Source organism: Pararge aegeria, chromosome 4 (assembly GCF_905163445.1).
Source record: "Pararge aegeria chromosome 4, ilParAegt1.1, whole genome shotgun sequence".
Lineage (NCBI taxonomy): Eukaryota > Metazoa > Arthropoda > Insecta > Lepidoptera > Nymphalidae > Pararge > Pararge aegeria.
This window is the reverse complement of record NC_053183.1, coordinates 1,752,487-1,778,128: the sequence shown is the minus strand read 5'-3', so window position 1 is coordinate 1,778,128 and position 25,642 is coordinate 1,752,487. Positions and strand designations below refer to the sequence as shown.

At 36.7% G+C, this 25,642-nt stretch overlaps 1 protein-coding gene across 1 annotated transcript in view; it reads right to left on the bottom strand.

Moving 5' to 3' along the window:
• LOC120623456 (innexin shaking-B-like) overlaps positions 1 to 24,261 on the bottom strand; it is a 38,693-nt gene extending 14,432 nt beyond the window's left edge. Inside the window, exon 1 of the mRNA XM_039889491.1 lies at positions 23,799 to 24,261. Coding sequence (XP_039745425.1) covers positions 23,799 to 24,170 — 372 coding nt within the window. The 5' untranslated portion in view covers positions 24,171 to 24,261. The remainder of the gene's footprint in view (positions 1 to 23,798) is intronic.
• Between the last annotated feature and the right edge of the window lie 1,381 nt (positions 24,262 to 25,642).

Genomic DNA, 25,642 nt, shown 5'->3' with positions numbered 1-25,642 from the left:
CGACTCTTTGTACAATGAAAATTCAATTCAGTTCATTTATTTCAATTAGGCCTAATATAAGCACGTTTGAAACGTCAAGTATATCTGTTTGTAGTGACTCTACCACCCGTTGTGTAGGCATATTCTACCGAGAAGATGCCGGCAAGAAATTTAGCAGTTGCTCTTTTTCAACATTCGCTTTACAGTAATTATTCTGTCTTGTGAGAGATGAAAGCGGAGCGGTGTGCTTTCTAGGAACCCTGTCATTAAGAAGTTTATTAATTGTAGGAGCTCGATTTCGCACCCCTGACTTTTATTAGTTATATAGAAAAAGTTATATAGATTATTGAAATATCACTTGCTTCGACGGTGAAGGAAAATCGTGAGGTAACCTGCATGTATGAGAGTTCTACATACTTTGTCAAAGGTGTGTGGAGTCCACCAATCCGCACTGGGCCAGCGTGGTGGACAACGGCCTTAACTCCTTCTCATTGTGAAAGGAGACCCAAGCTCTGTAGTGGGGCTCGCTGTGACTAATGTGTTTAGACACATTGTTTAAACGTATGTATTGTAGGTCCAAAAGTACCTTGGAAATCAAGTTATAAAAATGTATACTCAACCCCTCTAGTTTATGACCGTTTCTAGTAAGTTGGTGTAGGTAGGTACTACCACGTAAAAAAGGTTATTTTTTTGTTCGTAGGATATTTGGTCCTCCGAAAGTGACATCTGCCCGCTGGGCTATAACCGCTTTACATCGCACCACCTTTAACTGGTGGTGGAATTTAGAATAAAGGTGTTTTTTAAATTGAGGAATAGTAAGATTAAATAAGTCCTAATGCGAGAAATTATTATTATAGCTTTGAGCCTACTAATCTAGCTAGTAGTAAAAGTAGGTAATAATAGTAGGAGAGTTATTATTATAGCTCTATAAATAAAGCTATTAAAAGCTATTAAGAGCTTTCCACTTGACTACAGTAAGGAAGCGACTTACATATAAGGAAGTTAATAAAAAGCTGGAAGTTAAAGTGAAACGTGTCACCTTTGTAGAGGAATAAAAAGTATGAAGGTAAAGGGGATTTTTCCAGGATTTCACTTTCAAAGCCGCTTAATCCGACACGTGGTGATCCTCGACGCCCGTCGCAACTTCATCACGCACCGAGGGTGCTCGGCTCTTCAGCTGCGGCGCTATACTAACTGTAACTTCATTATGATACTTTCGCGACTATGGTAAGCTTATGGTTGCCTAGTACATTAGCCAGATATTAAAAAATTATAGTAGTAGTTAGTTAGAGCTTTGCATGAAGGAGCTCGTCCGTAGTAGTACTACTGCTATGCTTATTTATGTTAAAAAGCATAGCTTCCGCCAAGCGGTATTTCTGTGTTCCGGTATTAAGGGTCCGGTTGCCGGTGTAATAACAGTGTAACTTACTTTTTAATCCAACGTGTAATTCAATTTTTTTTTAAATATATGTATAACTGGTATATATTGAGTCACTTGACTTCATAAAGTGAGACACTGTCTAACAGGGCAGCGAATTGGGTGCGGTGCGGAGGACGTTATACAACTTTTTTTTATTTATTTATTTATTCCACTTCAAGGCATTATCACTTACACCAGGTGAGAATGCACTTTGCATTCTCACCTGGTGTAAGTGATAATGCCGTCTAAGATGGTAGCGGGCTAAGCTGTTATAGAGTTTGGCAGTTAATTATATTAAACCCATATCACTAATCGGTTTCTACGCAACATCGTACCGGTACGCTAAATCAGTTATTGGCACGTCTTAGTCGGTAGGGTCATAACTAGCCCCGACTGAAACCTTCTACCAGACCAGACCAGAGAAAATTCTAAAATAATAAATTCCCTAAATGCCCCCGCTGAGAATGGAACCCTGGACCTATAAAATTTACTGAATAGAGTTCTACGCAACTGTAGATATATCAATTTATACTAATACTAGCTGTTGCCTGCGACTTCGTCTGCGTTTGTTTTTTGATGTGGCATTAAATTGCTGCTGTCCGCCGAGAAGTTCTGTCAGTTCAGGCAAAGTTAAACACATATACCTCTATAGTACAAAAATAATTATTTAAATCGGTTATAATTTGTCGGAGTTATGGTGTAAAATCGTCAAACACTCATCCCCTCTCCCAAAGGAACCGAGCTTAGAAACGGGATAAAAAGTATCCTATATTACTTCTAACACTTCCAAGAATATGTGTACAAAGTTTCATGAGGATCGGTCAAGTAGTTTTTGTGTGAAAGCGTAACAAACAAACTTACATTGACATTTATAATATTAGTAAGGATAAGGATTATAAAGAGGAAAGATTTTTTTAATGGTACCCGATACATTCCAAAACTACTGCACTAACTTCTATAGAAAATTAAGCTTAAATTGAGAAAGAAGTTTTGAACAATGAATATAAACATTTTATATTTAATCATAATTATTTTATTCGCTCATTTGCAACCTGGTATTAAAGATATATTGGTTTGCGATAACGTCCACACATACATATTATATAGTAAAAGTATATACAAGCCTTCTTTGCGAAGTCTGGAAATAACTCATAGCACTCAGTACTGACCGAACCAAATTCATAATTTCATCAGGAGTAAAAATGTTTAACGCCCAATGAAGTGGGCACGGGTCAGCTATAATGTTATAAAGCTTCTGAGTTTGTTTGGTTGAACGTGCTTATCTCAAGAACGGCTGGTTCGAATTGGATTTTCTTTGTGTTAGATAGTCTAGCCGATTAGGCTAAGGCTATATAACATCACGCTGCGACCAATAGCTACCACGACCACGCTACTAAATGAGAAATGTTGCAAAAACAGCAGAAGATATATCCTCTTTGAGAGATGCCGATGCGTGCGATGCGTAAACGGTAGACGTTACGCCAAAACGACGGAAATAAGTAGTAAGAATGACGGACTTGTTCTGAAATACGACGGCCGGTTGGCGCAGTGGGCAGCGACGCTGCTCCAGCCTGAGTCCAAGGCCGTGGGTTCGATTCCCACAACTGGAAAATGTTTGTGTGATGAACATGATTTTTTTTCAGTGCTGGGTGTTTTTATGCATAGGATAAGTATTTATGTTTATTATTCATAAGAATATTCATCAGGCATCTTAGTACCCATAACACAAGCTACACTTACTTTTGGAGCTAGATAACGATGTGTGTATTGTCATAGTATATATATAATTTATTTATTATTTATCATAAAATATGTACTATCTTATAAACTTGACTCATACGCGGAGGAAGTCGCGAGGGATCGCTAGTATTATATAAAGCAATACATTGTTCCAAGTTTACAATCTTAGCGATATAACGATGAAATATCGGCTCCCAGGTCACTCCGCGTTGCTAATGAAGCGGTAAATAATTTGCTATTTGTATTTTGTAAATGAATTGGAGAGCGTGGGAAACATGAAATTTCGATTTTCGCATTCATTGTTACTACTTCCATTGTTTATATGGAACTGACAAAGTATATTCAGTCTGTGTAACGGCTGTTTGGATTCCATTTTACATAATTACTACTACCCATTGATGTACCCAACATTATTTGTTCTAGGCATGGTAGGATACAATGAGCTTAGGGTAAGGAGAGAGCTTACACTCGTAACGTATGTTTTTAGAGTACTGAGGGGACAAATATGTAATGCTGATGTGTTACGCCTGGTAAGCCTGCGTGCGCCGGACCGGTATGTTTGGCGGAGGCACCGGCCATCGCTGCTGGCGGTGCCGAACGGGCGCACCAAGCTACTGAAGGAGGCGCCACTGACGCGCGCACTCCGTACCCTCAATGTGATAGCCGAGAAGACGGATTTATTTTGTTGCACTCTGAGTGAACTCACAAATATAGCGATTTGGATTTTATCATATACACTATAGTTATATATATTATTAAAATTTACATAACATGCTGCATTGTCGTATTAGGATAACTTTTTCCTGTAATGACAAAAATGTAAGATGGGAATAAATAAATAAATAAATAAATAATTAGCAGCATAAGATTTTGACAACCCCCTGTCTGTGGTTCCCAGCAGAGAAAAATGACAATCAATAATGACTGAATTTTCTCTGTTCTAGCAAAAAGACTAGCTGCAACGCGAATTAGCGTTTTAGTAAGATGCCGCGCAGAAACCGATAAGGGGTATGAATTTAATTGCACTGCCGTACCCCTAACAGGTAAGCTCGCTTTAGCATCAACATCTACCACCGGATGAGATAGCAGTTAAGGGCTAAAAAACGTGTGTTTACTTATGTACACGCGTTAGAAGTTATACTTCTTTGGCGTAACCAGATAAAAATCTTTCCAAAAATTTTATCTTTCGCCTTATACTACGTTTGTGGAAAAATTTACAATAGAAAAAAGGTATTTAATACATTGAAAGTTTTATTATGACGCATTATCTAGTTATCTCGTCATCGGAAAACCAAGTTTCACTGAACATTAAAATTTGAGATGTTTGTACAATTGAATCAATTAAATCACCGGAATGAGCCCACAGACTTTGAAAGTGTACACTGACAGACCTTATAGCTAACTTCAGGGTGTCGGTTTTTTATGTCGGCGTGCGCGCGCATTGTAAAAATTTACACTCATAATTTTTCCCTAACTCGCCAAAAGAAGTATAACTTCAAAATATTTATACCTACTTATTTTCCTACAATACAATACAATCAATTACAGACCAATACGTTTTAGGCTAAAACTTCTTAGCCGTTAAAGCAAGGTCACTTGCTTTAACGGCTAAGAAGACCTCGTGATAGCACCTGTATGCCTGAGAGTTCTCCATAATGTTCTTGAAGGCGTGTAAATTCCACCCATTTTAACTTTGCCAGCGTGGTAGGCTACGGCATAGACCCTTCTCTATTATAACAGCGTTAGTTCTACAAAGTGCCGCTCTGCCTGAATAAACCTGAGGCGTATTTGTTAAGCCTCGTGTGTCGGGCTTAATAATCAAAATCCCATGGCATTTTTGTCGGTATCTAAATGCTCGCAAAGCCTTGACCCGGGACTCGAACTCGGCATATCCCACTTAAAAACACACTAATGTACTAGTGAGATCATCAAATATAATATTCATATTCCGCAATAGCACTTGGCTCATCAAACCCAGGGCTCGCATATCTTTCACCGGCGCAAGCGCATTGATCTAATTCACGTGAGCGCATCTCGCTTTATAACGAAAATATATCCGAGCGTTATCTGTCTGAGTGCTTTCAGATGCTGCGCAGTGGATACCCTCAAGATTAAATCTACTTCCATAAGATTTTATCGAGTTTCTAACTCTGGTATCATGCGTCGTAGAAATGAAAGGAGTCAAATCCAACTAAATACGGGGAGACATCCCAAAAAATTCAGATGACTCCAAATTTGCTAACAGACACTGTTGTCTAAACACAATTCTTTTAAACCAAATTAAATTGATAGATCCAAAAAAAGTCAGCAGTCCTTTTACATTTATGTCTTGTAGAAAAGGACTTTTAGGGATTTGTGATAAACAGAATTGGTCAGTAACGAGTAATAACTAACAACTAACAAAGTCTCAAGAAGACACTTGATGCAAGATACGTATGAAAAAACAAGACAAAAGTGTGGAAATGCTACAAAAATGAAGAGCTACGCAAATAATATGCTGTTCCAGGAAAGTGGCGAGCCACAACCTTTTAAGAAAATACTTTTATAATACTTTCATACACTTCAGTACACCCGGTAGCGTTAAGGCCGATCTACATGGCGCGTTGCGGTATTTGTGTGGCATTTTCGGTGCATAGTCGTCTACACGGGTAGTCCGACGCGACGCGCGACGCAATGTTGCTACGGCGTTGACAAATGAACGCCGCGGCTTCGCAACGCGTAGACCCTTCCCCACCTCGTCCCGTTGGTTACAAGTTCGGAATGCATGTGTGCAAAGGATTTCTATATGTAGAAAGCTGCAGTGGCAACGTACCGTGAACCAGCCGTTACGGCGTATACCAAACAGTGCATTAAATATATAAAAAAAATATATCATCATTTTTGTGTTCGAAAACCGATGAAACCTAAAAACGTGCTAATATTGAAGCATTCAAACCACTCCGATTTAGTAGTGTTTCTTGAACAGGCAGTCACTTCATGCCATTTAGCAGTTGACAGTAATTATTTTACCTCTAATGTTGCAAATGTTTGCCATAAAATGAGGAAAATGGGAAATATTTAGAGCTAGAAACATTCCGAATTCTGTGGCCACCATAAGCAATTGTTAAAATAGTGTTTTATTTAAATATGAAGCTTTCATCATCATCATTATCATATCAACCCATTACCTTCCCACTGAATGGCACGGGTCTCCCACAGTGAGAAAGGTAAAGGCAGGCTTAGTACACCACGCTGGCCACGTGCGGATTGGTGGACTCCACGCACCATTGAGAGCATTATGGAGAACTCTCAGGCATGCAGGTTTCCTCAGATGTTTTCCTTCATCGTTGAAGCAAGTGATATTTTAATTATGTAAAAATATATGTATGCACATTTCATAAGTGTCCTACTTGAATAAATAATTTTTGAATTTGAATTGAATTGCTTAAAACGCACATAAATTATAAAAGTTAGATGTGCGTGCTGGGATTCAAACTCGGCCACCCGGAAGTGAAGTCGAAGTCCTACCCACTGGGCTATCACAGATTCAAATGACTTAAGAGTAGAAAAAAACAATTGATTTTCAAACACTGTTTCCTACAGTATATTTTGTTTTCTAACAAGTATGAAGGAAAAGTACTTTCGGAGCAGGCTAAAGTAGTATAAAAGTTACTGAGTGGGGTATAAGAGTTGTTGTTTGGAAAATCCTGGAGTTTTAGCCGGTAAGAGTCCGACTGAACCACTGCGCTCCCCCATGGTATGGTTTTATGAGTTAATGGGTACCTATAATAATCATTTAGTTAGTCTTCACCCATTAGACATTGTATATCAATTAAAATAAATAAATTTAGAATTTAGAAAAATTATAAGATATATATGTCAAAAATATATAAATAAAATTAAATCCAATCAAAATCAAAATTAAAGAACAGTTCTAAAATCTATAACCTGAACCTATATTGTTCAGTGGGAGGCTTTGGGCGTGGCTAGTTACCACCTACAAAGAGTTGGATGCCGCGATATAAGTTTATTATTATTGCTTTATTTCGGTTATTATAAGGTGAGTCCGGCACCATTTTAGATCGTAACATAACCGCAGTACTATCGCCATGTTTATTTCTGCCGCTAAGCAGCATTGTTGCAGTTCTTTGTTCCGGTCTGAAGGGTGTGGTTGCCGGTGTTATGTACATGAGGCTTAACACCGATGCCCCAAATTTATGGACACAGGGCGGCATGTTGCAGGACGTGCACCTTGCATGCCCTGTGAAGTGTTGCTCTGGTTATAGACTTTCCACTTACCATCAGGTGAACCATCTGCTTGGTCCGTCAATTATTAGTATAAAAAAAAAAAAACTTCCCACAGGTTAAATTACATTCAAGAGCTAACTTGAAGTGGAATCCATGTTTATATTACAAATTTTTTAATGACAAGGTTGCTTGGAAGCATCCGGCTCCGCTTTCAGCTCTCACAAGATAGAAAAATGAATGTTAAAATGCAAAATGTAAAATGTTGATGTTGGAAAAGAGCAACTGCTGAGTTTCTTGCCGGCTTCTCGGTAGAATCTGCCTTCCGAACCGGTGGTAGAATCACTACAAACAGACAGACTTGACGTTTCAAAAGTGCTTATATTAGGCCAACTTGAAATAAATGAAATTTGAATTTGAATTTGAAATGCGAAAGCTCGACTCAACTGCTGCACCGGTTTTGATGTAATTTGGCACAAAGATATCATTGCCATTTACTTATTAAAGTATCATTGTTTATCCCGGAGATGCACGCGAGACATACTTTTTAATCCCGGAAACCCGTTTGACCTTTCCTGGCAGATTTAAAAATAATAATTCGTGACTGCATAGAAATAGCCTTGCATTCTGGAGACATAAATAATACATAAGATACTTTTTAGCCCGGAATAGTAAAAGTTTCCTGCGGGATTGTTAAAAAACCGTACAGAACGTGGACAATACGTGAACTCTCGTAGTTTCGTTTTAAGTTTACGAATGTAGTGATCGCCATCACTGATCACTACTATGTACAAATACTCTATGTAAGGAACGCATCAAAAGTGCCACCTGCAAGTATTTGAATAAAGAAATATTAAAATTAAATGAAAATGAAAAAAAAAATTAAATTAAATAAATTTCTTATGGTAGAGTTGAATTCGGGTATTCCGGTGTTGTGTAAAAGATGTTTCGAATTATGAAGGAATATTAAAAAAAAAAAACAAAAGCAATCATCCTCTCATACGCACCCGTTTATTTTCATATTAACGTATTGATGTGCGGACATGTTTGTTTGTATCTGTTTTTATTGTCAGTCTGTTTATAATTACGGAGAGTAAATTACGGCTTGTCCAAACATCCATGCTCAGTGCATCACGCTGTACCAAACAAAAACGCGTTCACGTCGGACGTCAATATTTTTACTGCTTTACAATGTTGACCCGTTTTTTTTTTCGTTGAACAATGTAAAAGCGCGTTTAAACGTTTCGCTAATGGCGATCTCCATCCTGGGATGTTCGCGGTGTTTTATCGGGTCTGTTTTACAATACTAGGCTGTGAGAGTTTGAAAATAATGCACTAAGTATTAAAAAAAAAAAAAACTAAAATAAACAAAAAGGCATTCCTTTCAAAACTTGACAATTTTTGTGAAACATTCAATATTTAGGACATATTTCCAGAATACATTTTAATTATTATAATGTTTTAAAGCGATGGGCGATAGCCTAGCGGGTAAAGCTTCGGTTTTCCTTTCGTGGAGACCGGGTTCGGCAAGCACCACTGGCTTTTAATTTAAGAATTTTAAATATCAGTTGCTTTAAGCGGTGAAGGATAACACCTGAATGCCTGAGAGTTATTGATAATGTTCTCAACGGCGTGTGGAGTCTACCAATCCGTACTTGGCCAGCGTGGTAGACTACTGACTAAACCCTTCTCATTGATAATTCTGAGAGGCAACCCGTGCACTGGGTTTCTTACCAGGGCATGCGTACAGTAGGAAAATTGAATACAAAGACAAAAATTCTCGTCCTATACGAGCTATATGAATCAATTTTAGGGTAGGCAGTGCTTTTGTGCATGTATGAAGTGAACGCTGCTGCGGGTAATAAATAAAATAAAAATATCCCCATCTAGCCCCACAGAAAGCGTAGCTTGTGTTATGGGTACTAAGATGACTGATGAATAATTTTACGAATAATATACATAAATACTTATAATATTCAGATAAACACCAAGACACTGAAAAACATTCATATTCATAACAGAAACATTTTCCAGTTGTGGGAATCGAACCCACGGCCTTGGACTCAGAAAGCAGGGTCGCTGCCCACTGCGCCAATCGGCCGTCAAAGTAGTAGTAGTAGTAGTAGCACAGAAGACGCTGCTGCCCGTTCTCAGTTATATTCCACCACACGCGCATACACACACGCAGCGGTGAACACTTCGGTGGTAACTTTCTATTACAAAAAAAAAAAAAAAACTTTTTATTTAATAAACTTCCAAACATTCACAGCCTAGATTGTATCGCAACAAAAACCCGTAGGATAGTGGCATATGACGTAACACCCGGCTTTGTCTGTAGCCAATTTGGCGAAGCAGCGTCTACGGCCCTCGAGGGATCCGCTTGTATTTGGGCTTATTGACTTTTGTATTATACGGAGTGTAACATATTTCATTTGTCTACGCCGCATATATGCACGGTATGTTCTATATGTTAACGATTATTATCTACTCACTTTTACCTGCGGTTTCACTCGTTTTTAAACCCTCTCACAAAAACGACGGGGTGTTATAAGTTTGGTGGGTCTTTGTGTGCGTGTGTCTATCTGTGGCATCATGGCTCCAGAACGGATGAATCGATTTTGATTTTGCTTTGTTTGAAAGGTAGACTAGTCGGTTGTGTTAAAATCAGTCGGAGAGGGCCGCCGCCACATGGCGATATACAATTTTTGCTCTCAACTCTCTCTGTCAAATTAAAGGGCTTGACTTGTATAATAACGTACACTATATATTAATGCTTATACTCGGATACATAACGTCGGAATACACCAAGTTTATTACCTACTAAAGGGATATTAGATCTTATTAATATAAAAGGCATAATGTTGGAATAGTTTTGTTAATTTAAGGCTATAACATTTGAAAAATGCTATCAGTTAAAGTGCGACAAAACATATCATATAACGTACAATTTTTATTTCAATATTCAAAATTCATTTATTTCAAGTAGGCCTACTTTATAAACACTTTTTAAACCTCAAGTATATATGTTTGTAGTGACTCTACCACCGGTTCGGAAAGCAGATTCTTCTACAGAGAGAGCCGGCAAGAAACTCAGTAGTTGCTCTTTTCAAACATCATCAGTGATGATACAGTCTAAGATGGTAGCGGGCTAACCTGTTAGGGATATGAGTATATGAATTATACCCATTGAATTTAGAATTTGATCGGACTTGAGATATTATTATATTTTTGTGGATCGCCACTAGAGCAGGGGTTCCCAACCTTAATAAGTGAGCGGCGCACTTACAAGTTAAGAAATTCGACGCGGCGCCCGCGCGCTAACCTAGCTAGTTAAAATAGATAGGGACTTGCTTGTTAGGCAGAGAGGCGAAAGAAATAAAACATCCTCATTATGAAAATAATAAAAGTATAGTAAAAAAAGTATGTGTCAGCTCCGACGCACGACTGGAGTTTACTACTTAAGAACGATTGTCTAAACATACGCGGATGTACGTGGATGTAGAGTATCAGAACTATTAGGATAAATGTAATGTTTAATATTTAGTTTCCATGGTAACTAGAATAGGAAAAAAAAATTATAATGTTTTCTTCCTCACTCTGTCCCATACATTTTTGTGTTTGTTTCTTTACCTAGAAAATATTCGGTTTCCTTGGTAACTTAAATAGGAAAAATAAGTTAATTAAACGAAAGCGACGTTGCATGCGCATCACAGTTGCCGGGCATGCAACGTCGCAAAGCGAAAACGTAACGAGGTCATTCATCAGAAAATTTTACTCCTCACATTTTTCTCATACCGGGCGCCTTATGTATGAAAATCGATTCTTAAGGAGTAAACTCCAAAAAAAAAACGCGTTAAAAGTTATACTTCTTTTGAGTAACAAGATAAAATTTGTTTTACAAACGTTTGTTGTTGTTAGTGTAACAATAGATTTAGTATTTAATATATTGAAACTTTTATTAGAATGCATTATCTAATTATCTCATTATCGTACAAGTTTCACTGAACATTAAAATTTGAGATTTGAATGAGCCCGCCTTTGACAAGTGAAAGTGAACACTGTCACACCTTTTTTTCAAAAACTAAAATGTGTAATTTTTATTATTTTTGTAAATGTGTTTCTTTGTATTTTGTTTTTGTGTGTGCAATAAAGAATTTATTATTATTATTAATATTATGTCGACTATAGCTAACTTCAGGGTGTCGGTTTTATGTGACAGTGTGGAGTAAAGTCATATCAGATATTTTTAGCTGCTTTTTCCCACTAAAAGTGTCCTACTTTTTAAAAAACAACTTTATGTTACGACCCTTACGAGCAGCTAGTGAAACATATATGACTCGTCCTTATTATGTTAGGAGCACACTCGATCCAGGTCTCACACAAGTGGCAGGACGTGCGACGTGAACGGCTAATGTCGATTGGCACCTCACTTAACGAGCGGGTTATTATATGGCGGAATACCAGACTCAAGAGAGCAGCCTTTTCTTTGCTATTTTTCCTTCAAGAATAAATAATAAATACTAAAAATAAATATACTACAGGCGCCTACTGATTGTTCTCAGAATTCTATAATACTGCGTCTGGCAAGAAACTATAACAAATTTTATTCAAAACTTGATATATTCCATTTATCGCAAACACAATTAAAGAATGAATAACTAAACTGCATCGCGAGTTATAATAAATGATGTGAATTCATTCATTTAAGATTGCACTTGTACATAAATGAAGACTCACAGACGCACCCAAGCACATACATTTGCACACATATACACACACGCACACACTTACGCACACACACACACACCTTTCATTCATGCTGTTGTGAATATCGTAACTGATTGTTTTGTATATTTTGTAACTTTCCCCCATTGCTTAATTGTCACAGTTTAGATTTGTAATCTAGATTTGGCCTTATTTTAGTAATTAGATAAAGCCTTAACCAAAATAGTTTGTAACGCTGCTGGATTACTAATAAATAAATAAATACTATAACAACGCACACATCGCCATCTAGCCCCAAAGTAAGCGTAGCTTGTGTTATGGGAGCTAAGATAGCTGATGAATATTTTTATGGTTTTTTAAAACATTCATGCTCATCACACAAAAAAAATTCCAGTTGTGGGAACAGAAAACGGGTTCGCTGGCCACTGCTTCTGTCTTATTTAGAAAATTAAATATTGGATAGAAGCATATTGGCGTTACTTTGCGCAATTCCATGATATAAAATGTACGATAAGCATAATTTTCTATATTAACGCGGTAACCAGGAATGGTGCATTTTTAATGTTACATTAATCTATGAAAATGCACTCTCAACGCACGTTTATTTGTACAGAGTTATTTTTATGTATATATTATTAGTTTATTTGTATACAATATACCTTCATTGAACAAGAAAATTAAATACTGGATAGAAGCAGGTGTAATATACAATTTGCTATGTTCCGCGAAAACACTACATGATAGCCCTAGAGTGCAATCTCACCTACTTATAAGTAATGATGCAATCTAAGATGTGAACGGGCCAACTTGTTAGGGATATTGCATTTACATTAAACACGAACCCCAATCAGCTTCTACGCCTTCAGAGTGTCGGTTATTAGTGACGATGCGCGAGCGCGTCGTTAAAATTCACTCTTATAATTTTTCAAAAGTATAACTTCAAAAAGACCGTAACGTAGTAGGAATTAGTCATGATCGTAATAATTGTAATAATTGTAAAAACAGCAATCAACTATCAAGAAAATTATTTAAATTAAGAAGGCAATAAAACTATAATTAGTAAGGAGAAGTGAAATGTTAATGATATAAACACTAACGAGATGTGGTTAGCGATGACCCGCTATTGTATAGGGAAAAATTAGTGTACTCAGATCGTTTGAACAAACAATTTGATAGCCTCTGTACAGATGTAGCTCAGCGGTTTACAGGGTCGTCTAGAATCCCAAAGGTTTTTTTATTTGAATTGTTTTAATATTTTATTAAACAAAATAAGTAGTACTAGAGCTTTTAGTGACAGAGCTCTTCCAATTTACAATTATTAATGAAACTAACCACGACGTTCAGACCGCAACACGACACACAACAGCACGCGGTGGCAGGAATCAGCAGAAGTAGTACTTCCCTAGACGAGCTCAGGTCGGGGGTCTTTCAAATTCTTGTTTCATTGAGGAAAATAGTAAGTGAATGAATACACTTTTATTGTACACCAAAGAAAAAAAAGTAGTAACAGAGATATAAATACATATCAAGACAGTAAAATTTGGCGGCCTTATTGCTACATAGCGATTTCTTCCAGGCAACCAATGGCGTAAAAGAAAAAAACATAGAAAAGAGGTAGAGAGAAGGAGGTGGTGCAATAAATAATATTTAAAATTATACAAATATACTAGCGGACCCCAGCGCCATCTGCCGGTCTGATTTGTGAATCTAAACCATCCAACGTGCCACCAAAACGCATACCGAAAAATTCATTCAAATCGGTCCAGTCGTTTAGGAGGAGTTCAGTGACATACACACGCACACAAGAAATATATATATAAAGATAATTAAAATATATATATAACTATAATGTATATATATAAATATATTACATATAAAAACAAATAAAATATATAACATAAATACCTATATAAACAAATAACAAATAACATCCTCAATTTATATGAAATACATAGATAATTAAAAATACACACTTAAAATGATCCGCGTCAGCGATGTTCGGCTGATAGAGACAAATAATGATCCTAAGTAAGTGTAAGTGATTAGTAGATTCATAATTTAATTTTATCTACACTAATATTATAAAGAGGAAAGATTTTTTGTTTGTTTGTTTGTACACAATAGACTCCGAAAGTACTGGACTGATTTTAACCTTATTTTCGCCAAAGGAACACTAAACTATCATGCTATAATTTATATATATAATTTATTTTCAAAAACATTAAAATTCTTAAGAAAATTACGACAATGTAACCCAAGTTAGTATAATTTTGGACGATTACTGAATGCTAATTTAACCGCACACCATATATATCTTGGAGTTGAAAACGCTCCTTTGGGAAGTTTAAAAATAAAGCAGCTTATTATGGGAAGGAATAATGGGAAAATTAGGTCGTACTTATAGACCGAGAGCTAGGGTGCAGATTATGGTGGCTATTTAGAAAATAATGATTTCGTCGCTATACATAGAAATATGCATGCCAGAATTAGGCGCATGTACTTTAAGAGTTCCCGTGGCCCAGCCATCAGGCGACTGGTAGGGGAACACCATGGGGTTTAGTAGGTACGAGTCCGACATAATCACCGTGCCTCCGCGTGGCGCGGTGGAATCCATGAAGCTTTCCCCACGAGAAAAAAAAGGGGCATGTAGTTTTCTCAACAAGTTTGTTGCTACATAATATCCAGAAACTTCCAGCAGGAGTGACATAAGTAAAATACATAGCAATATGTGAAAATCTAAAAAAAAACATCAATAGCATAATGGTGGCATCCATTTAGGACATCTCATGAACAGAAAATGATAATTCTACGCGATATAAGTAGTTCCACAAACGCAGGCTTTAAGAGATGTTATTCAGAAATCTTGTGCACCCTGAATCACATCGAATAATGCAATTGCGCCCATTTACAAACTACCATCAGCGAGAATATACATGCTTTAGGAAAAATATACTTATGTACCCAAGTCTGTGTCTGTAGAAAAGCAGTTTGAATTAGTTACAAGTAATTAAATTTAGACTAAGTATGACTTAAACTAGATTAGTAAATACTTTTATTTTAAATTTTAAAACCTAGGCGTGGCTGCAATAAATCAAATGTAAGTATTTGATTTGTAGCTTCCCTTATAAAAAACTATATAATGATAACGCGAGATGGTGATATCAAAAACAACACCAGGTATAGTTTAATGTCGGCTTTGAGCTATTCTTAGACTAAAACGTGTTAAAAAACTCGTAGCTTTAGTTTTGAGTTTGAATTTAGTTTGACTTTGACTATAATATTCGTTTATTTTATACCGAGGCTAGTTACCACCCTACCAACAAATATGTGCCGCTAAGCGAAGATAAAGATAATTGTTATTGTTGTAGCTATGGAGTTTTATCCGAATTAAATGTTATTATTATTATTAAGCGATTTAGTGTTCCGGTGCGATGTCGTGTAGAAACCGATTAGTGGGTATATTGCCTAACAGGTTAGCCCGCTTCCATCATAGACTGCATAATCGCTTACGACTAGGTGAGATTGCAGTAAAAGGCAATGTGTCATCTCTTGTTTCAAACGTGTCTCATTGTAATATGATAAACCCTTAAGACCTTTGAAAAAGTAGATCAAAAATGCAACGTTTCCTACTAGATGACGCTACAGTCGCTATAAGACTGATGTGAAAGGCATATACTAATTTCGGCGTCGACGGTAGGAGAGCTGTAGCTTAATTGGATAAAGCGCTCAAACGCGATTGCCAGAGAGTCGCAGGTTCAAATCCTATCGGTTCCGAAAACTTTTATATGCATTTTCAATTTATAAAAAGGCTAACCTGTAGTAGAATAAAAAAAATCACACTCATTTACAAATTTCAAATAATCATGACCGTCTCTTTGACTATTATATTAGTTCTTGGGCGGTCGGCGTCAGTTGGTCGTATGCAAAGCGCGGTATTAAGGCGGTGATTTTCGCTTCGTTTACGCACATTTTTATACTGATGGTCGCTCGCTTAAGGTGGTATTCGCTTAACCCGAATTTACACGAGAACAGATTACTTCAGGTTTTGAAAAAAGAACACTTAAATCATTCCCTTTGTTAAAACAATGATAATATCCCAGGACTATCTATATATATAAAAGAAAGTTGTGTTAGTTACACCATTTATAACTCAAGAACGGCTGGATCAATTTTTATGTTATTTGATTTTTTGGATTATTCTTAGTCCGGAATAAGATAAAAAGTATCAAAATATAGTACCTATTCATAAAAAAAAATGATTGGCGGTACGAAGTTCGCCGGGACAGCTAGTTTACTATAAAATTATACAAACCAGGTGAATTCAGGGTTTAATATGATTTTTTTTTATGTCTCAAAGAAAGGATATTGGAATCGTTTCGTAATATTCAGTACTACGATAAAAATATACGGCTAGAAGCGGTGATAGTATAGTGGGTAGGACTTCGACTTCACTTAAGCTCGGTTCCTTTGGGAGAGGAGATGAAAGTGTTTTAAGATTTTAAACCATAACTCCGATAAATTATAACCGATTTAATGATTATTTTTGTACTATAAAGGTTACTATAAAGGTTATATGTGTTTAATTTTCCCAAACTTTGTGTAGATCTGAATGTGGTTGGAGATAGAGGACAGAACTTCTCAGCAAACCTCTTATTTAAGGCTCAGCGATGCTGAAGACTTTAATTTTTTTTAGAACTACAAACACATAAAAAACAAAATCAAACGCAGACGAAGGCGCGGGCAACAGCTAGTTATAGTATAAAGGACTACGTAATCAATAAAAAAGCTTGGTGGGTTTTGTGTGAATTAATGCTCTAACCAGGTTGCTCTTCTAATAATTTTAACTGACACTGTGAGATGGTGATAGCAAAAAAAAAACATCCGGCTTAGTTTGTTGTGGGCTTCTTCTTAGACCAGGACGCGTGTGAAACCCTCGTAGCTTTAGTTTTAAGTTTACGAATATGGTTATCGCCATCATCTAACTACCGTGTAATTCTCATGTGGTGGTCATGTGTGATCATTCAAAGGTGCCAACTTTGGGCCTACTTGAATAAAGATATTTTTGACTTTGACTTTGGCATTGTAGGAGGAGTTCTGGGCCCTTGACTGGGCCCTTGAATGCGTACCGATTTATCAACTCAAAATTGGCATAATCAGTGTCCCACTGGGTACAGAACTTCCTGCTATTAGCTGGGAGAGTTTCAGCGCATGAACCCACCATGCTTCTCAAATGCGGTTTTGTGGATTTCTTGCAGGTAGGTTTTAATATTGTGCTATTAGAATTAATAACGCAATATTCTTTCACAAAAAGACACTTCACATATAGTAACAAAATTGTTAGCACACCTTCTACACAAATAACTAAATAAATAAATACTACGACAATACACACACCGCCATCTAGTCCCAAAGTAAGCGTAGCTTGTGTTATGGGTACTAAGATAAATGATGAATATTTTTATTAATAATTTACATAAATACTTATTATATACATATAAACAATCAGACACTAAAAAACATTCATGCTCTTCACACAAACATTTTCCAGTTGTGGGAATCGAACCCACGGCCTTGGACTCAGAAAGCAGGGTAGCTGCCCACTGCGCCAATCGGCCGTCAAAATAATTAAAAAAAAATATCACAGTGGTCATTACTCATTACATATTGTGACCTACTTCCAAAAAGCTAGTTCAAAAGCCAGCCGCCGCAGAGCGCTATAAAGCGTGATTTAATTAGCACAATACATTGATAAGCAAATCCTTAAGTGTGCATAACTCCACACTCTAATGAGAGTGACCTGGTTCGGCACTGATCCAACACTTATCTTGTATCTCACAGGCATGTGGTGTTTGTTGACCACCTTCTTTTGTTTATATCACAGTTTCTCAAACTTTTCTCTCTAGTAGATCACTTTCAAAATTATACAGGTTTCAGTAGACCGTACCCAGTTGCGTGCATAGAGGGTATGCACAGGGTATACAGAGGATATAAAATGAAGAAAATCTCTAGTACAAGCTATATAAAACTTAAGGATAAGCATTGTAAGAGTTATAAAACTTATACCCTCCCTCCCTAGTATTTATACTCATACTGGAGATTTTATTCATTAGTATATCATCTGCCTGTATATTAGTATTAGTATAGCATAGTACTGACCGTACCGTATGGTAGAATGTAGCAGATTTCCACCATTTTCCTCGGCCAAAAATGTGAAGATTCAAGGCATTCTGTCTATAAAAAGTTTGGATCCTGTAAGAATTTGTGCCCTATAATATTTGGGTTCATAAGTTTAAGCTGCCCCTTTGTAATTTTTACCCAATTGCCAAATGCACGATGATAAATAATTTTGACTTTTTGACGACTTGACGAATTTGATAAGCACAAATTTTGGACTCCTGCAGGTTAGGTCAAAACCTTGGGAATCAGTTCAAAATTAAAATTCATTTATTTCAATTTGGCCTAATTTAAAACGTCAAGTCAGTCTGTTTGTAGTGACTCTACCACTGGTTCGGAAGGCAGGTTTCACCGAGATGAAGCCGGTAAGAAACTCAGCAGTTGCTCTTTTCCAACATCACTGAAGATGGTTTAGATCGTTGTTGATACTCTACATAGGTTGATGATAATGACTTCGCCAATGTATTATTTATTGTAATTATCTTGACACTAACGAAAACATGACTGGTCCCGACACATAGTGAGTGGAGCCGGCGTTATTTTTTTGTGAAACCAGTTATGCATTTATTTATCTAAAAGTTATCTCTGAAAAAAATACTGGAACAATGTTTTCATTATCATAACTTTTATAGTCAAAGTCAAAGTCAAAAATATCTTTATTCGAGTAGGCCCATAGGTGGCACTTTTGATGCGTACATAAGCATTACACGGTAGTGAGATGATGGCGATAACCACATTCTTAAACTTAAAACTAAAGCTACGAGGGTTCCAAACGCGTCCTGGTCTAAGCAGAAGCCCACAACAAACTTACCTGGGTGTATTTTTTTTGTTATCACCATCTCACATTGCCATTTAAAATTATTAGATGAGCAACCTGTTTAGAGTAATAATTCCAAGCTTTTTATCGACTACGTAGTCCTTTATTCAAAGAGAGGTTATCGTCGACTGTGCAGATACGAATTCTCAAGTTCTTTGGACACATAACTAGGAGTAAACACTCCATGGAACGACTTGTTGTCCAGGGGAAAATATAAGGCAAACGGTCACGCGGTCGATCACCCACGCGTTGGACAGACGTAATAAAAGCTGCAATACAAATCTCCATAGTCCAATGTTCCAGAAACGCTGAAGATCGTAACAAGTGGAGGCGCATCGCGGGGGCTGCTGTAGCCAAAGGAAATGTATCATCGTCAACCACGACCACTCTGTCAAGAGTGAACGACTAAGGAGGACTCCTTTATACTATAACTAGCTGTTGCCCGCGACTTCGTCTGCTTTTGATTATGTTTTTTGATGTGGCATTAAATTTAGTCGTAGTTCTAAAAAAAATTATAGTATTCAGTATCGCTAAGCCTTGAAGTTTGCTGCTCTCCGTGTTGTTGATGTTTTGTCCTCTATCTCCAACCACAGTTTGAACAAAATTAAACACATATTATAACCTCTATAGTACAAAAATAATTAATTAAAACGGTTATAATTTGTCGGAGTTATGGTGTAAAATCGTCAAACACTTTCATCTCCTCTCCCAAAGGAACCGAGCTTAATGTCGGGATAAAAAGTATCCTAACTTCTAACTTCTTTCTATCCTTCTATTAATCTTTTTCTTGTATTGTTAATGTGGGACAGTTTCTCGGGTTTTTATTAACATTGTTTGCGAGTTAGCGTATTTTAATTAACGACCCAGATTAGAATGTTTAACGAATCATTACTGAACGCCTGAACGGATAATAAAAATTTCGGAGCCGGTTTTGATGTAAACAGTCCCTGGTCTTTGTTATAGTTGCGCCCGTCTGGTTCGAGCTTGCGACATCATACTCTCATCTCACCTGCCTTATCGAGCTAATTTCGTATTGACCTGAATTTCTACTTTCCCTATATCTGGTATCTTATGTTTGTAAATAGCTGAAGCGTATGAAAAAAATAATTGTTGCCCTTTTGAGCGTCTTTAGCGTTTTTAGCGTTTAGGGAGAATGATAGTCTAGGTCTTAATAGATTTATCACATATAACTGTCGGAAAAATAGAGGGTAAAATTGGATAACCGCTTTTTTTTGGACCGAGAATAAGTTTTTGGAAAAACTAAAATAGTGGTACTCCAGCTATACATTCGAGAGGCCGATTTCGAATCCCAGTATGCACCTCTAAAATATAACTTGCTTCATCAGTTTATTTCTATTTAAAATATATAACGAATATATATGCACTTAATAACATGTACACCAAGAACAATACTCAATCGTTTTATTTTTATTTTATTTTATCTTGTCTTTGCTATAGAAGAGTGAGGCCTCCTGACACACAGGTATTTTTATGCTTACTAGGAGGTCTCCACAAAATGTATCATTTACAATGTGAGAAACGAAATAAACGATTTTATTTTCTTTTTTTTTTTCAACGGTTATGGAAAACATCGTGAGGAAACCTCAATGCCTAAAAGTTCTTCATAATGTTCTCAAAGTCGTGTTAAGTCCACCAACCCGCTAACATCTTAGCCTGCATCATCAAGCGGTGCATCAGCAACAGGTGAGATTGAAGTCAAGGGCTAACTTGTATTTCAATAAAAAAAAAGAAAATAAAATTGCTACGTCCTGACATGGCGTTTTCTTTCTTTCTAAATCTATGTGTAAATAAATATATATTAAGTCGTCATATCAACCCATTTTCAGCTGGTTACAAGGCACGGGTCTCCTGCCGCAATGAGAAAGGGTTAAGGCCGTAGTCCACCACTCTGGCCCAGTGCGGTTTGGTGGATTGCACACCTTTGAGAGAATTATAGAGAACTGCAGCATGCAGGTTACCTCACGATGTTTTCCTTCACCGTTTAAGCAAGTGAAGTCAGGTCCTACACACTGGGCTATTACCGCCTATATTAAGTATATATATAAATATTAAATTTTACCGCCCGTGTGTTTACGGCAAAAACTTATAAATGGCATTTTTTATTTTTTTTATTTTGTGTATATACCCCAATAAATGGTTGCTTTCCAACAAAAGACAATAGAAAAAAATCTTGTGCGTAGAATTCCTACTTTAGATTGCTTTCAATTAATGATGGTGGTAGGAAATACAGCTACATATTTGCATTAGTCATATTAAATCGTATAGAGTTGAATTCCAATAAGTTATTTCTGGTGTTGTAGAGATCACTCGCAGGTGCTTAACGGAATTGATCCGTCATCTTAATGGATCGTCGGGGCATCACGGATATACGCGTCGTTTATTCGTTCATCTGATAAAATAAACCGAATTGAACTAGTTCCACGGAAAACCACCGGAAATACTAAATGTATTAGAAGACAATTGATTGAGTCTAGTGCATTTTAGCCACACCTTTTCGCGATCTACATGAGTCACGATAAAAGCTAGCGTACGTTTGCGGTTTAACTCGAACTTGTGTTTTTTTTTACAAAGATCTTGATTGGATTAACTTACGGGCTTTCTGAGAACGATGCACGGAGTTTACGAGCTGTGGGCCCTAATTACTCACGACATTCTATTCGTAGTATACTCTTTACCACAATTTGTAATGTATAAGTTTGCAGCCCTTCTTATAGAACATATGTGTCAATTTAAGAGTTGGATAGAAGCAGGCGTTAATTTGCGGAAATCCGCGAAAAGCAGGAGACGCTGTATGGTGTAATTTATTTCTTCAATCCTTATACTCCACACCAAACAGATCTTCAGCAATGTACCATCTACGCACGTTTCGCTCCGATCCTCCATCCTCAGGAGATGTTGACTTTACAATGAATAATTGTTTAGCCAATTAAATAGCGCAGGGAATTAAGAGGCAACTGAAGAGTGCAGGACAGGTAGGCGGAATTAGGTTTACTAATGAGACTAAGCGACTGATTCGAGAATTAACATTTTATAATTAAAATGTGTTATTTTTTATAATTAAAATCTTATGACTGCAGTCTCTTATGCCGATCTATAGGCAACAAACGTTTGGACCCTTGATATTACTGGCTTGCACCACCGGTTCTATACAAGTTATTAACGTTAGTTAGTTATTTTAATACCTTTTACACAGCCGCCATATAGTACTGTGCTGCCATTTGGACCCTGATATAAACGAGCAGTAATTTTTGAATAAAACTTGATTAATGTAACTATTGGAAGCTGGGTAGACATTTTTTAACTAACCTAAAATAAAAAGAAAAACTTCGATAATATAATGTAGTGCAGTGTACTAGGCTGCATAAAATTAGTAATTCATTTAAGGGTAATTCTATATCTTTTTATAACAAATTACCAGATGAAATCCTTGAGATGTGTCTCAATAAATTCAAAGTTTATATAAAGCGTAAGCTTATAGAAAAATCCTATTATATATTTCGTATGAATTGCTGTTACTTCATAGCTCAACATTAACTAGACTGTGAGAAGGTGATAACAAAAAAAAAACCTGGCTAAGTTTATTGTGGGCTCTTCTTAGACCAGGGCGCGTTCGGAACCCTCCTGTAGCTTTAGTTTTAAGTTAACGAATGCAGTTATCACCATCACTAACATTAGTGCAACATGTTAAAAGACGAACGCGTCATAAGTGCCTGTAATAAGGTCTACATGAATAAAACATTTTTGAATTATTTAAAAAACACCTTCCACAAAACCTATGAGAAAAATAAAGATTTGACTTGCGTTGAATTCAAATACTCTTAACTCATTAAAAGGTTTATCGTAGACACCTAAACCTATGGCAACTGCGAATTGGGAATTTATAATAACTGAATATTTCAAGGTTGCTTGGCAGAGATAGCTACTAAGCGATAAGGCCGCCTTTAGTATTCTACTCTTTTCATGTTCTTTTTTTTTTCAAAAAATTTCAAAATTCATTTATTTCAAGTAGGCCTAATACAAGCACTTTTGAAACGTCAAGTCTGTCCGTGTGTAGTGACTCTACCACCGGTTCGGAAGGCAGATTCTACCGAGAAGAAGCCGGCAAGAAACTCAGCAGTTGCTCTTTTCCAACATAAAAAATTTACATTTTATATTTTAACATTCATTTTTCTATCTTGTGAGAGATGAAAGCGGAGCCGGATGCTTCCAAGCAACCTTGTCATTAAGAAACTCATCAATTGTATAATAACCTCGCTGTAATAAATGTGTTTTAACACATTCTTTAAACTTATGGATTGGTAGGTCCAAAATTACCTTAGGAATCATATTATAAAAGCGTATACTCAATCCCACAAATGACTTCTGCACCTTTCGCAGACGATATGCAGATGTCACTAATTTATGACCATTTCTTGTAAGTCGACTGTTTATATCCACTTTTTGTTTATAAAGACTAATATGTTGTCTTACAAATACTATATTGTATTAAATTTCTGTTAAATTGTTATAGTAATATTCTCTGGTGTGGTCTGGTTGGAGGCTACGTGACAAGCGACTAAGCTTTCCGGTACGCGTAGAAAATTAGTAGGTATAGCTGCGGACTGTTTGACACCAGGTAGGTTAGCAGTCAAGGGCTAACTTGTAATGAAATAAAAAAGAAAATAACAGTTAACCTAAATGAGAAATTTGAGGACTTACCTGAAAAAATAGGCAAAAGCAGACCCATTGATAGTACTTGTATATCTTGCGGTCACTCATGTCTTCTTTCCCCTTCTCCCGGCTGTTCCCGATCCCGGGGTATGGCACCTCCACACCAACCTTCTTCGTGAAGAAACTCTTCAGGGTGTACGTGGAGTGAATCCAGCAGTACGTGTTCAATACGTCCTCTGGGATGTCTTTGGTGTGTATACAGTCGATCGGGTTGCCAACGTACTGCCTCGTGGTGACGATCAAACTGAAGGCTATCAGTAGGATAACGGTGATGGAATAATGCAGCCTAAACACTGGCGAATCGATGTGTACATAGTTCACCTTGATAAGATTTTTTAATCCGCGAAAAACGTCTAACATTTTAAACGATTCGGTCCAAACTCGCACAGTTTTTGTCCGACCGTCTTCACTAACATTATTTCGATACGCTATTTATTGTTTCGAAGCACCAGTTATTTTAATTAATTAACATTTTTTTTTTTTGGTTCACATTTGTTTTATTTTTTAACGTTCTTATTGTTTGTTTTTACAGTTCGTTGTTTTAAGGCACTTTTTAATGGCAGTGTGACGTTGTATCACAGGCTTCGTTTATGCTGGTGTACTTTTTTTGGTATTTTTATAAACTTGAGAAACGATACCATTGTGTCATATTTTCTACGTTTCATAATTGTTATTGTTTCTCATTTGTTTTGCGTGCCCATGATCGCTTCATCTCGACGAACGGTGTTTAATCATCGGGCGTTTTTATAATAAATCGCAACTGTAACATAAAATTTCCATTTTCTTACGTTACCTTACAAATCCAAAGACTAAAGGTTCCATGGCGGTCTTAGAATTTGAAGCCAATTTTAACCTTTTATCTTTGGTCTTTAATCTTTGTAAGTTAATAGATTTGCGAACCGTTGTCATTCACCGGAGCACTGGCAGGTAATGTCGCGAGTTTTATATGAGTAAGAAATTTTGGAATGGTCAGTCGTAAAGAGTTAGTTTTTTAATTTAAAAAGAAATACTTTAAAAACAAGATGCAGTCCGAAAACCAACTATGAAGAGCTTATTTATGGGCTAATTAATGTTACTTTTTTGTGCTAGTACATAGAAATCAATCTGAGCCAATATTACATGGAGTGGCGGGCTCAGGATTTTTGACCTTGACCTAATGAAGGAAGATAGAATAAGATGGAATAATCAACCCCCTTTATGCAAAAATTTTAGGGTAAGCAGTGCTTTTGTTGTTGTATGAAGTGCACGCCACTGAGTGGGTCGTATAAATACTAATTCGGTTTCTGATTGGAGATTTTTTTGCTAAAAAACTATTCGACCTCTACCATAGTTTCCAGGTGTTTTTAGTGTCATCATAATTTCCTGTTAGCTATAAAAGAGACTCTATATTCCGTATATTCGAGTTCGGAGAGATGCCAACGGGAGCCTGTTACTGTTGCCTCCGCTGTCCATCTGTCCGTCCATCCATCCGTTTGCCATGAAAAGTAATATGTAGAGAGTTGAACTTTGCACAAAAAACTTATACATCGCCGCCTTAACAAAAATTATATAATAAACTATAAAAGAAAAAATTAGAAATTTAACGGAGACGTAGTAAAAAAAAGTTTACATACTTCGATTGCCGCCGAAACAAATGAAAAAAAAAAGTTAAAAATTAAACGAAGACATACAAGAAGTTTGTTGTTTTTGGTGTAATCGCTCGCAGCTTTTTTTTTTATTCGTTCCATTTATAACCTAGTGCCTATAAACTGGGCCTACTTGGAATCAATAAATTTTGAATTTGGAATTTTTGTTTTTTTTTTTATTTTAGGCTCAGCACACAAAAACTGTGC